The following is a 14,758-nucleotide window of genomic DNA, read 5'->3' on the forward strand; positions in this document are numbered from 1 at the left end:
GAATAGAGTTTTCTGCCCCTCCCAATCCTCCCCAGGTGCAAGGCTCAAGTAGGTTGCCAGATTGACACACTGTGTAGTTACTCTGTAGCTAATCAGTAAATATACTCTGGAAAAAACTAAGAGACCACTTCAGTTTCTGAATCAGTTTCTCTGATTTTGCTATTTATAGATATGTGTTAGATTAAAATGAACATTGTTGTTTTATTATATAAATTACAGACAATATTTATCCCAAATTCCAAATTAAAATATTGTCATTTAGAGCATTTATTTGCAGAAAATGAGAAATGGCTGAAATAACCAAAAAAGATGCAGAGCTTTCAGACCTCAAGTAATGCAAAGAAAACAAATGCAAAGTTTATATTCATGAAGTTTTAAGAGTTCAGAAATTAAAATTTGGTGGAATATCCCTGGTTTTTAAATCACAGTTATCATGCATCTTGGCATGTTCTGCTCCACCAGTCTTACACACTGCTTTTGGATAGTTTCAAGATTCAAAATTCAAGCAGTTCAGCTTGGTTTGATGGCTTGTGATCATCAATCTTCCTCTTGATTATATTCCAGAGGTTTTCAATTTGGTAAAATCAAAGAAACTCATCATTTTTAGGTTGTTACTTTTTTTCAGAGCTGTATATGTTTCGGCGTCTGACTACACTAATGGTGATGATAGATGACCTAGCTATGTTTAGCAACCTTACTGAAGCTCAGTGATTACCAGTTCAACAAAATAAATAGTCAACTCTTCCATTTCCATGGCTGCAGTACACTGTTTCCCTGCTGCTGTCTATACCTGACAATCCTGAGTGTGGAAATAGAACTGAAGGAATGCCGGCGGGCAGATTCAGAGAATAAAACCTACACAAAAAAAAAACAGTTTGAAGCACTGCTGAAAAGTGCTGCCAGTGCCTAAACTTAAGCATGTTTAAATGACAATAGTTAAGGAACATGGGTGTCACACAGTAATCTAATCTACACAGATTTCTCTTCTAAAAATGTTTATTTGGGTGAGTGAATAGCTTCCATTTATTTACAGTAAGCTTAGATTCCCTTTTTTTTTTTCAATAGTATGGTTAGCAGCAGCGCTAGCCATGGATATCAGTGCTTAGCGCTAGTAAATGCTGCCCAAAGGTGCTAACACTGAGGAACCCTGAGTGTTCCGCTAACCCAAGACGCTATCAGCTAGAGAATCATCCCATGTAGCTTGTTTTAAGATGGAAAGCATGCAGGCTACAGTCTGATACTCCCCTCTGAACAACGAAAATGCTAGCAGTGCAGTTAGCACCGAATGCTAATACTGCTCCAGTTATAGTACTGGAGAAACTTCACTGGAACTCCTTTATAACGATGGACTTTAGCAGACAGGCTTTACTGCTCCTTACAACCTGACTGGTAGAATTCACACACAAGCGCATTGGATTATGAAGTGAACTGGCGATTTTTGGGGAAAATAAAGGATAAAAAAAGGCATATTTGGATGGGATTAAATTAAACACATTACTGCATACCTCCCCAGATAAAACAAATTTCTTTCAAATAGGTCTTTATTGACCCAAGCATCTTATTTGTAGCATCTGATGCTAACATTCAGTGGTTCAGTGTGTGTGTGTGTGTGTTTGTTGTTGGTGTGCTGCAGTGTTTGCTTTAGTGTCAGATGAAGCAGATGTCTGGCTCTAACACTGACATTTTTGCGACTAATGAAACAAAGAGAGACCCTCTGTGCTCTATCAGACCTTTTTACTCGTCCTCCCCTCCCTTACACCTCTTTCACTCTCTCTCTGTTACTCTCTCTCTTACTCTCTCTCTCTCTCTCTCTCTTTCTCTTTCTCTCACTCAGCTCAGCCCACAGACACAATAACGACAGAGGGTGAGTGACAGAAAGCGCAGAGAACGGGGTTAGCGGCAAATTGAGCTCCCATCTGATATGATTCTGGCGCCGGCCTGATGTTATTTTACCAGGAATTGGAGACATAAAGGACGTTGTCGTCCGCTAAGTCTTCCACCTTTGGTCCCTTTTGTTGTCTCGCAGTGTTTGTTCGGAACTAAGCGAGTAAATTCGAGGCTTGGGTGACAGGCTTTGCTGTATCTCCTCCTGTCGCGGAGCGTCCAGGCCAGGAGCCGGTTTGACGTGAGCGGCGGCCGCCTCTCGGTGAAGTCGCTTGGCGCTTTGGAAAGAAGCGGCTTTATTTTCTTCTCCTTCTTTTTTTTTTTGATGCAGGTCCCATGCGTTGCCCCCGGGGCATTGCTGGGGGTGGCTGCTAAGTGCCATGAACTGGAGATAACTCCATGAATGATGCAGCGCAGAACACATCAGCCCCCAGGGCAGGCCAGGCTTTTCCCAGGCATCTGGGCACCAAGCATCAGAGCACTCTAGCGATCAATATGTCTGTGTGTGCCTCTCTCTTTCTCTCTCTCTTTCTCTCTCTCTCTCTCTGTGTCTCACTCAGCCTCATGAATATTCACCCCGCTAACGGAAGAAAAAACAAAAAAAACAATTCTTTACTTTTCCTCATTGCGACAAACTGCATTTGAATTGCGCTGGCAGGTAAAATAAATATGTTGCGGCGCTGTTTCCCGCGACGCGGACCCGCACCGCCCCGAGACAAATGCAGAAAGTCTTTAGCAGTGTGGGGTTTGCCAGGGGCCATTTTGGCTCCAGCCAGATGGTATTTGCCAAGAGCTAGGAGGACTGCCAGCTTCCCAGACAATCACAGCCACCTGTGATGAATGGCTCGGTGGCCGTGGCTCCAGCGACCCAGCTGCAGTCGCACGGGCTGTGGATGGAGGCAAGGGGACGCTGGGAAAGGGAAGATAGACGCAGGGTTTACACACCTCCGTGTTGCTGCAGGCCCGGGCACAGATGCAACAATGTACGAACGGCGAGAGATTCCAAAACGATGAGAGTTTTCTGAATGTTTGGTTCTGTAAAAGCTGCCTTTCTTTGCTATCATGAGCCAGACTGTGGATCATGGCTGTTGATTCAGCTGGACACTCGTCTGGAACTTCTATGGTTGGTCAGCAAATGAAGTCGTTAGAGTTTAGCTGCTTCATTTTTTTATTTCAAGCCGGACATGTTTCGCTTCATGTCGTCCTCAACGCCCTTTACATTCAATACAAACACGTGTCCTCAGATACTCACATGGCAGATCACATGACCCCTCACACGATCCTCTAAGCTCAAATAACACATCCAAGATCTGAATGAATGAAATGTTCTAATTGAATACTTTGTTCTATACAAAGTTGAATGTGCTGACATAACGATCACACAAAAAACGTCAATGGAAATCAAATGTATTAACCAATAGAGGCCTGGTTTAAATTTAAATTCAAGTGGAAAAACACACTACAGGCTGATCCAACTTTGACGTAATTCCTTGAAACAAGTCATAATGATACTCAGTAGTGTGTGTGGCCTCCCTGTGCCTGTATGACCTCCCTACAACGCCTAGACATGCTCCTGATGGGGCGGCCGATGGTGTCCTGAGGGATGTCCTCCCCAACATTCAAAATTGACCAAAACATCAGCCAGAAAGCACAAGTACTGAAGTGGTCTGTGGTCCCCACCTGCAAAACCATTCCTTGACCATTAGGGATGATGTCCTTATGATTTTTCAGTCATTACAGAGTGTTCAAGAGTAATCAGTGCAAACAGTAAACAGTGCATCAACAGCACACCAGTGTAATAGTACTAGGTATACATATGAAAACGGTGAGGTAAATGTCTTAAATATATGCTGTTGATGCATTCCAACAGGACAATGCTCATCCACGTATTGCTGTCATATCAGCGGCTTACGTTGACGACACAGAAATGTTGCCATGGCAAGCTGCATTTTCAGACCTATCCCTGATTTAAAATGTGTGGGGTGCTCTATATTTGATGTGCTTTCAACCTCAACTGCAAAATCTACAGGATGGGTTTCACAGGACTCCATTAGGAACCTCTACAATACTTTTCCTTCCTATACAGTGTACCACAATAAATATTGTTTATATCAGTCTAAATGTTTAATATTTTTCATATATGTAAATCTGCAGTACTCAAGACCGGACATTCATTGTTTACTGAGTTCACTGAAAATTTGCATAACCGTATTCCAAGCAATGTTTAAAGTGTTTAGATGATTGGTTTATGTTTTGTTTGTCGAGCCTGTAATTAAATGTAATCTCCGTGTATTGTAGTTTTTAATACTGACCATAAATTACAGTGATTGCATGGAAGGCTAAATAAAGGCAAATCTCAATATATATTTATACATACAGCTTTAGAAAAAATTAAGAGACCACTTCAGTTTCTGAATCAGTTTCTCTGATTTTACTATTTACAGGTATATGTGTTAATAAATTGAACATTGTTGTTTTATTCTATAAACTACAGACATTTCTCCCAAATTTTAAATAAAAAATATTCTCATTTAGAGCATTTATTTTCAGAAGATGAGAAATTACTAAAATATCAAATAAGCAGATGCAAAGCTTTCAGATTTCAAATAATGCAAAGAAACAAGTTCATATTCATAAAGTTTTAAGAGTTCAGAAATCAATATTTGGTGGAATAACCCTGTTTTTTAATCACAGTTGGCATGTTCTCCTCCACCAGTCTTACACACTGCTTTTGGATAATTTTATGCCACTTCTGGTGCAAAAATTTAGCAAGCAGGTTAGCTTTGATTGATGATCATTCCAGAGCTTTACGGCCCCAGAAAAACCAAGCTGAACCGCTTGAATTTTTGCACCTGGAGTAATGGCATAAAAGTATCCAAAAGCAGTGTGTAAGACTGGTGGAGGAGAATATGCCACGATGCATAAAAAACTGTGAATAAAAATTTTGTTTTCTTTACATTATTTGAGGTCTGAAAGCTCTGCATCTTTTTTGTTACTTTAGCCATTTCTCATTTTCTGCAAATAAGGGGAGAAATGTTGTCTGTAGTTTATAGAGTAAAAAAAAAAAACTGTTCATTTTAATCATCAAACATATACCTATAAATAGCAAAATCAGAGAAACTGATTCAGAAACTGAAGTGGTCTCTTAATTTGTTCCAGAGCTCTATATAAATGGTCAATTGCATTCATTCATACACACTGTAGATTTATATGATTGTTTTATTCAGTATCAGTTGTCAGTGACACTGAGTAAAGGGCTGTGTGTGTCGCTGTGTGTTTTTGCTCTTGTCTGCTCTAACCTCTCGTGCGTGTTGTTTTTGGCAGAGAGACATGCTGGATGTGAACCAGATAATGAAGGACTTGGCCAGCATGGTGCACGAGCAGGGGGATACAATAGGTAAGTGTGAGCAGCAGGTGTGTGTTCTCTGTGTGTGTTCCTGTTTATGAGCTACACCAAAGTTTTAGCCCAACTAACAGTTTTTGGAAACACTTTATAATAACTTTCATTGATATACTTTTAACTAATGATTAGTAGGTGCTAGGGGTGGGCGATATGGCTCTAAAATAATATCACGATATTTCATGCTATTTTCGTGACAACGATACTCTTGGCGATATGACAAAACACTGAATTATAAAAAAATAAAATAAAATAAAAAAAAATACACTACTGTAACAAAATGAAAATTAAATGTTATTAGATACAATATGATATGGTACACCCACTAACTGAGATATATTTAAAAAAAAGAAGAATTTGATCAGATTTGTAACAGAAGGGAATGATCCACACAGGATGTCATGATACTAATAAATCACTCCAAATATCGCCATATATCCAGGATTAAAGTAAAATAAATGATACTGGACATATATAATCCGTCTCTAGTAGATATATAATGGTAATATAAAAATAGTACCCTGATGTGATAATCAGGGGTGAGTGATATGGCCGATATTTCAGGGTATAATCTCATTCACGATATCTAAAAATGTTGGCGATATTATTGTGTACGATACAATATGTAACACCCCTAGTAGGTGCTAACAAAGCAGTAGGTCATTAGAATTTGAAAATTACCTTTTTTTTTTTTTACACATGACAATTAGTTATAAGCATTGATATTCATATTTAGAAATGTTAAAAAAGTATTAGTTCTAGTTATAAGAATTAATAATAAACCTGACAAATATTTTTCAATTCCAGTTAATGTTGCCAATGTGTTTATTAGTATTTAGAAATATGTTTGCAACGTTCTGTTCCTTAAAATGTGAAAAAATAATAGTTCATTTTAATTTTTATTAATCATTAGTTAATGTTAAATAAATGAACGTTATTATAAGTGTTGGTTAATAGAAGTTTTTTTGACTGTTACAGTTAACATTGTTAAAATGTTCATTCTGTCACGTTTTCTGGATGCTCTTAAAATGTTTTATTTCATGTTTTTAAGATGTATTTTAGTTTAATTTTAGTTTCAGAATGTAACTTTTAACATTTACATTAATGTTAGTATTTGTATAGCTGGGAACATTATCTGAGAAACATTCTAAATAATCTATTTTTATCCAAAAAAATGAGACCACTTAAAAATTATGAGCTTCTTTGATTTTATCAAATTAAAAACCTCTGGAATATAATCAAGAGGAAGATGGATGATCACAAGCCATCAAACCAAGCTGAACTGATTGAATTTTTGCACCAGGAGTAAAGGCATAACGTTATCCAAAAGCAGTGTGTAAGACTAGTGGAGGAGAACATGCCAAGATTAACATATATAAAAAAATATTGTTTTCTTTGCATTATTTGAGGTCTGAAAGCTCTGCATCTTTTTTTGCTATTTCAGCCATTTCTCATTTTCTGCTAATAAATGCTCTTAATAACAATATTTTCATGTGGAATTTGGGAGAAATGTTGTCTGTAGTTTATAGAATAAAACAACAATGTTCATTTTATTCAAACATAAACCTATACATAGCAAAATCAGAGAAACTGATTCAGAAATTGAAATAATCCCTTTTTTTCCAGAGCTGTATTTGTAACATTACAGGCTAACACGTTCACGTGTGTGTGTGTGTGTGTTTTTAAGTGTTTTTGAGAGAGAAAACGACAAAGAAAGAGAGAGAAAGAGAGAGAGAAAAGAAGGCGAGGAGAGATAACTAATTCCTCTTGGAATCTTCCTTTAGGCGAATCTTGGAGTAGGATACGCAAGGTGTGCATAATGTGAAGCTGATAACACTCTGTACAATAATAACAAAAACAATAATAATAGTAATTGGGAGATAACTATTCATATTCATAACACGTGACGACATCTGTAAATAAATTTATTTGTGGGTTTAGAATTAATTGTGAAAAGTGTTTGAAGGGTCCATATCATAGAGAAACACTTATTTTAAATAAAGATGTTTCATGTATCGTAGTTTATACTCTGTATATACCTTCCGTAAATGAAAACATCCACATTAGGGGTGGGTGATATGGCCTTTAAATAGTATCACAATATTTCAGGGTATTTTTAGCGGTAAAAACTTTTTTTTTGGCAGTGTGAAAAAACACTCACAAAGATAATAATGATTTTGTGTTAAATCCAGTGTTTTCAAAACTATTGCAATATCATGATATGGAGTTTTTTTTTTTTGGTGAATTTTGTCAATATTGTTTTTGTGATTTTGTGCATATCATTATCTTCAAATATTACCACAGTTTTACCACAGAATTGTTCAAAAAAGCTATTAAATACAAAGTTAAGTTTAGTGTAAAACTGCTGTGAATCAGGTAAGAAAAGCTGGTTAGCATTAGCTTAGGTAGCTAAATAAATTGCTAAATAACTGTTATACCTCTCAATCCACACCGTTTTTAAGGCATAGTAACAAAAACAGTGTCACGGGAGCCAAACACAGGGAAGTGCGGATACAATACAAAATACTTTATTAAATGAGGACTTTAACAGATATAAGAGTAGTCAAAGGCAGGCAGAGCAAAATGGCAAGAAAATAGAAGAGCTATGCTAGCAAGGAAGGAGTGAGAGTGAGAACTTATAGAATTTATAGTGTTGAGTCCAGGTGTGTACAATAAGGAGGATGGCGAACCGGAGTGCTGATGAGTCATGATGGGTTGAGTGCAGGTGTATTATGGGAAAAGGAGTTTGTTTCTGGAGTATTAGCATCTGTGGCAGGCAGAAAGACAGTGATAAGACTGACAACTAGACTGTTCAATTCTCCTGCATGAATTTTTTGCAAAGAATTTAGAGATTTTAAAGAAAAAACAAATAGTACATAAAAAGCTGTAATGATTTATTTAACTACATCAAGTGTATGTATACATGTTTGGGGGGTATAATCTTATTATATGGACATGTTTAATAATTTAATCCTCTACCGTCATCATCATCATCATCGTCATTGATAGTTTGTTGCCATATTTAAAAGCATACTTTTGGTGTAATTTGTTTTACTTTTAGCTTAGTAGTCAGAGAAAGAGTAACTTGGAGACACTTAAAGAGAGTTAAAGCAAACCAGGTTGCTCAAATTCTATAATTTATGGATGTATATTTTGCTATTAGATAGAGAATTAAACTAGGTTTAATATTTTTTTATTTAATATTTCATATTTTTATCCTGTTTGGTCACTGTTTTTGCTGTTTAATAAGCTTTCCTATATTAATAATATGATCTCTTGATCTACATGATCTACATTCATCTGTAATAAACATTGCACTGAAGTTTGTGTTAGAGTTTGGATGAAGGGGATTGGTGTGGTCCTGCTCTTGTAATAATTTGTCTCATGAGTTTTTGTAGACGTCTGAGTACTTGGCAGTTGAGGCACGGACCATGAACATAGTTCGCTATGCTTCTGGATTCTTGTCGAGCCAGTATCGGATGGTAGTGGTTGCTGTGTTCTGCTCACGCAACTTATAATGTGATTTATTGTGTGTGATTGTGCTTAGGTAAGTGTGTTATTGCCATAGTTAAAGGAAGTGAGCTTAGATTAAGGAGGGATTCTGTTTGTTCATAGGTTATTTTTTTGGTAGGTCTGTTACTTGGCAGTTGAGGCAATGGACCATGAACATAGTGTTAGGCTGTGCTTCTGGATTCTTGTCGAGCCAGTATCAGATTGTGGTGGTTTTGCTATTGTTGTTAGTTGAGTGAGTAGTAGATCCTGGCTGAGCCCTATGCATAACCCCAGCTGTTAGGTGCAGGATTTGTCAATTTCCTGTATTATATTACTTAATTAATCTATCGAACCTCCCCAACGAATTGTGATTGTCAGAAATCCTCATGTTTGATCAAAAAAAAAAAGGTTGAAAACAATCTGATTCCAATAAGTTGGAAAACTTCACAGAACATCCAGGAATAACGGAAGCATCGCTGATGGTTTTGAATTTGCACTCACCCAGCAATTTATTAGGAGGACCTGAACACCTACTCACTCGTGCAATTATCTAATCAGCCAGTCGTGCGGCAGCAGTGCAGCGTATAAAATTATGCAGATACAACCCAACAGCTTATGGATAACAGATAAAGTTCACATCAAGCATCAGAGTGGGGATACAATTGAAGTCAGGGGTTTTAAGCATGAGATTTATACATATTGCCTGGTTTTAGTATTTTTGTAAATGCTGATCTTGCCTATAATATATATATATATATTTTTTTTTATTATTATTGTTATTATTTAAGGAATCCCACAAGATTAGTAACAGTGTCATGATAGCCAGACACACAAAAGACGTGTGAATTCCAAACAAATGATTTATTAATAAATAAGATAAGACTTAATATAGTCCGAGTAGTCGGAATAGTCGGAGACAGGCGAGATAGCAGGCAAAAGGGATTATACACATGTAATCCAAACAAGAGAAGGGCTAGGCAAAAAGTGTAGTTTAATAACAAAAATGAGGGACAGCAACGGTAACTAAAGAGCAACAGACAAAATATACACTAGGTAGAAGAGCTAGAAACTAGATTCAATACCAATACCGGGCGAGGAGCTACTGTAAACTAGGGGTATATATACTAGCAGGACCAGGTGTGGGCAATCAGAAACCCGGCGAGTTTGAACATTGTATCGTCACGCGATCAGCAGAGTCTGGAAGGTCTGGTGTTAGTGTATGCTGGGAGTTGGAGTCTTTAGTGTGTGTTCATGGCTATATCATTTTTTATAATATGAGTATATTTGTTAATAGTTACACTTTCAGATTCATGGCATTGATAGGTAAGTTTTTTTTGTTATTTGGGCATTATAATCTGGCAGATTTTGTTTTGTCAGAGTATCATGAAAAAGAGGCCAACAGACTTGCTCCATTTTCTTTTGTTTGTTTGTCTTTGCCCCAAGAGGAGTGTCAGTATCTTGTATCTAAGACCTGGTTACATGAATTAACCAAGTGATCTTCCTCACGGGTGACAAAAACAACACCAAATGGTTAAATCGCAAGCAGAACCCGCTTAGTGCGTCCAGCCCTTTGGAGACGTTCGGCAGCGCGGTTCCTGTTGGAAAATGAATCCATTTGTATTCTAATTGGTGCCCACCCGTCATAGTGTCCTCTCGTCTCAGTTTTAATTAATCCTCTGTGTCCCATATTTCCCTTTGAACAGATGAACAGAGGGAGTATTCCTGTAGGAGAATTAAAGGATATGCTCTTATATGCAGATGCCCTTTACACACCTTTCAAGTCCATTTACTGCACACTCGTACAGCACGGACTTTATACGGGGACAGAAATAGGGGATGACGGCGGGAACAAGTGCGGTAAAGTCTCAATGAAATGGTATAATGTAAGTTCTTTGTGCCAGAGTTCCTCCCCAGCCTTGATACTTAGGTTTTTTTATAGAAGAAAATGCCATCACACGCTGATGAATATCAGAAGATGTGAATAATATAACTGATTTTAACGTCCACGGAAGTTCAAGGCAGAATTATACTAAACTGCACTATAAAGTTCCTTTGGCCTTTTTAAACAAGATTACTAACGTGCAGTGGAAGGACATTGTGCAACACTTTATTTGAGGGTATCTATAACACATTCATAAGCATTGACGCATGGAAAAAGTATTTGCCACCTACAGATTTCTTTTGTTTTTGCTTTTTTGTCATACTGATATTTTTCCAGTTATCAAACAAACCTTGTATTTATTAAAGACAAAAAACTCCCCAAACCAAAAAGTTTTTGACCCCTAAACCTAATAACTTGGTTGTGCCACCCTGCAATCAAGCTTTATTGATAACTGGCAACAAATGTTTGAATTTTGGCCCAATCTTCTTTACAGAATTGTTCTGTTTCAGCCACATTGAAGGCCACATTTTCCACCATGAACATGAACTCAATCAGACTTTGACTAGGTCACCATCATTTATTATTATTATTATTTTTTTTTAAGGCAATTCTGAGGTGAACTTGTTTGTGTGCTTTGGTTCATTGTCCTGCTGCAGAACCCAATTACACCTGAGCTTGAGGTCACAAACAGATGGCTGGATATTCTCCTTCAGGATTATCTGGTAAACAGAAGAATTCCTGGTTCCATCAATTACAGGAAGTTGTCCATATCCTGAGGCAGCAAAGCAGTTTCAGATCATCACACTATGTTTTACATTCAGTATAATGACCTTTTTTCCAAATGTTATGTTTTCGGTTTTCGGTTTTACGCCAGATGTAACAGGACACACCTTCTAAAAAGGTCCACTTTTCTCACGCCAGTCTAAAGAACATTTACCCAAAGTCCTGAAGATCATCAAGATGTTTTTTTTAGCAAGTGTGAGATGAGCTGTTGTGTTCTTTTTGGTCTTTTTTGGTCTTTGCCTTGGAAACTCTCCCAAGGAGACCATTTTCACCCAGTCTCTTTCTTATTTTTGAATCATTAACTCTGACCTTAACTGAGGCTAGTGAGACCTGCAGTTCTTTAAATGTTGTTCTGGGTTCTTTTTTTGACCTCCTGGATGAGTTGTCCATGCCCTTTTAGAGTAATTTCAGTTGGCCGGAGACTCTTGGGTGTTCCATTTTCCTTCATTTGTGAACAATAGCTCTCACTGTCTGAAGAAATGGCTTTGTAACCATTTCCAGACTGATAGATAATTGACAATGACTTTGTTTTCTCATCTGTTTTTCAATTTTTTTTTCAGATTGCTGCATAATGTGTTGCTTTTTGAGATCTTGTAGCTGCTTCATGTTGTCAAACAGGTTGTATTTAAGTAATTTCTTGATTCTACAGGTAGTAATCAGGCAGTAATCAGTAATCAATTGAACTCAGCTTTCCAAAAAGTGTGATTAATCCTCTCTCTACAACCTGATCTAAACCATTTAAAATGTGATATTTAACACTCTTGCATTCATTTATTTCATACAACATCTTGTAAATGATCATTTTGTGAGTACTATAAATATGCAATATTTAAGTATTACCTTAATAATGCATTGTTTATTGCTTATGAATATGCTATAAAGCTTCAATGTAGGTAGTATGATATAGTAAATGATGTGTTACATATTTTGCTTTTTGAGCTTCCATATGTGTAGCTACTGTCTGTGTAGTACATTTAAATCTCTATTCTTGGACTCTCTCCATCTCTTCCCTTCCCTTCCCCCACTCTCTCTCTCTCTCTCTCTCTCTCTCTGTTCTTTTCTCTCAGTGGTTCAGTAAGACAGCTTGTCATAGAGCATGTGCTGTCAGTGGAACATATATAGAGTTTAGTCAGGACGTAGAGATGTGTTGCCCACGCTTTCTCTGTAGGATTTTTGTCAACACATGCCGGAGAAAGTCTGGCAGACGTGAATGAGAATGTGAGGAAAGAAAGGAAATGTACGGAGGGGATAATTTAACAAAGACAGAACTGTGTCCGCTGGTCTTCCCTTTCCCTCCCACTCACGCAACTAGCGTTTTTTCCCCCCTGCTTTTGGATTTCTTCTCAAAAGCCAGACATGGAGATTAAAGTGAAATATGTTGTTGTTCATGCTTTAGTCTTTCTGCACGGATCGCTTCTGATTGCAGACATGCTGAGATTGATGTTCTTCACATCCTTAATGAAGAGTGGGTCACTGATTGTGTGTGTGTGTGTGTGTGTACACAGAGATGTCTGAGATTGCCAGGATGTGTGTGTATATAAGAAATGAAAGCTAGAGGCACCTCACAGCATTTACTCTAGACAATGAATCAGCCAGAGCCTTAGTTCTGTCCTCAAATAACATGAGAAATGTATGTTTTTTTTTATTTTTTAATTGCAGATCTATATTACAGATAACAAAAAATAAATAAAGTATGGATGCCTGATTTCAAACATCTAAACTTTTATTTGCATCTTATATTTAATTGTGCCTTTTTTCACTATTGAATGACAAAATCAAATAGACAAAACATACATATATTGGGAAAATAAACAATTACAAAACTATTGTTTAAAATATTGATTAAACTATTTGAACATCCCAGCAGACACACCAAAAAAAAGCACGATACATTTACCTCAGAAATACTACTCTAATAATAAATGCACCTCAGTAGCACTGTTCTCATTATACGTTTACCTTGCTAGTGCAAGTTTAGTCATACCTTTACCTCAGCAGTGCTTTTTTACCATAGGTTTTTCTCAGTAGTGCAAATTTAGTCATACATTTACCTCAGCAATACTACTCTAATAACAAAATGCACCTTAGTTGTACTGTTCGTATTATACTTTTTTTTAGTAGTGCAAGTTAAGTTATAAATTCACCTCAGCAGTGCTAGATTTAACCCATACATTTAAGCAATAAATATACCTTGGTAGTGTGATTTTAATTATAAATTTACCTAAGTAGTGCAAGTTTTATCATAGATTTACCTCAGTACTGCAGTTTACCTATATTTTAATAATTTACCTGTATTTGCCTGAGAAAGACAACATTTCCTTAGACCCCAGGAAAAGTTTTAGTCATATTTATAAGCAGCCTTTCACCATGTTTAATAGTACAGCACTTTATCTTAGTCATTGTTAATTCTGGAAGAGCAGTGTTATGGAAGAGCGTAAACCACATAGGGTTGAAGAGAAGACGGAGGTTCAAACCACAGTTTAAAAAGGTTTTCTTGGCCGTTGTCAGGCCAAAAAATCTGTTTTGATGTATTGACAGTTTACTGTTTTACTGTTTAGTCCGGAGACATGGAATAAATAGTAATCCACTGGATCTTCACTCACTTTAAAAAAAGAATTGGACATTTAAAAGTTGATTATGTGATGCCTTAGAAGATATGTAATAACATAGTTGATCAAGCTTAAGAACTGTGTTTATTGTAGAGATGTGTAATAAAACCTTGAAATTGGTAAACTTTAAAAGGTATCTTTGCACTTATTTTGTTGCATAGATATCCATAAATTAAACTAGTTAACTAAGGAATGCTTTTATGAATTTTTAACAATAAATCAAACTCATAAAATTCTAAAAAGATGTTTGTTAATTAATGATGCATTTATTTAAAATATAAATACTTGAAAAATACAAAATTATGAACTCTAAATTGTGGTTGCGTCCCTTTGACTCCTTTTGTTTTAGTTTTTCTGGCTTATTCTCACTGATATTTTCTCTGCAGCAGCTCCAATATCTTTGATGGATGATATTGCACCTCTCTGATCACTACCACAACTCAGATCAAAATTGTCAAATATTGAGACATGCCTGAGGTGGTGCAGATTTAGGATTTATTTAGTTTTAGAAATCCCAGATCAAATTTATGTGACTTACAAGCTTGAACGATGCATAAGGGTTATACACAGTCCAGTCAGAATATTATGACCACCACGTTGTATCTTCTTTTAGAACACACCAGAGCTGTATGGCCCAGAAAAGCTGTTTTTTTGTTGTTTTCTCATCTTAACAATGACTTTATTACATCACTTCACTTGTCAGACCTT

At 36.7% G+C, this 14,758-nt stretch overlaps 1 protein-coding gene across 3 annotated transcripts in view; it reads left to right on the forward strand.

Moving 5' to 3' along the window:
* The window catches only part of tsnare1 (T-SNARE Domain Containing 1), a 283,761-nt gene that overhangs the window by 183,355 nt on the left and 85,648 nt on the right, over window positions 1-14,758 (forward strand). For all 3 annotated transcript variants that reach the window (XM_049480129.1, XM_049480130.1, XM_022673881.2), the window contains one exon: window positions 5,209-5,281. In XM_049480129.1, the coding sequence (XP_049336086.1) occupies window positions 5,209-5,281 (73 nt within the window). The remainder of the gene's footprint in view (window positions 1-5,208; window positions 5,282-14,758) is intronic.

The sequence above is a fragment of the Astyanax mexicanus genome, chromosome 6, assembly GCF_023375975.1.
Source record: "Astyanax mexicanus isolate ESR-SI-001 chromosome 6, AstMex3_surface, whole genome shotgun sequence".
Taxonomy (NCBI): domain Eukaryota; kingdom Metazoa; phylum Chordata; class Actinopteri; order Characiformes; family Acestrorhamphidae; genus Astyanax; species Astyanax mexicanus.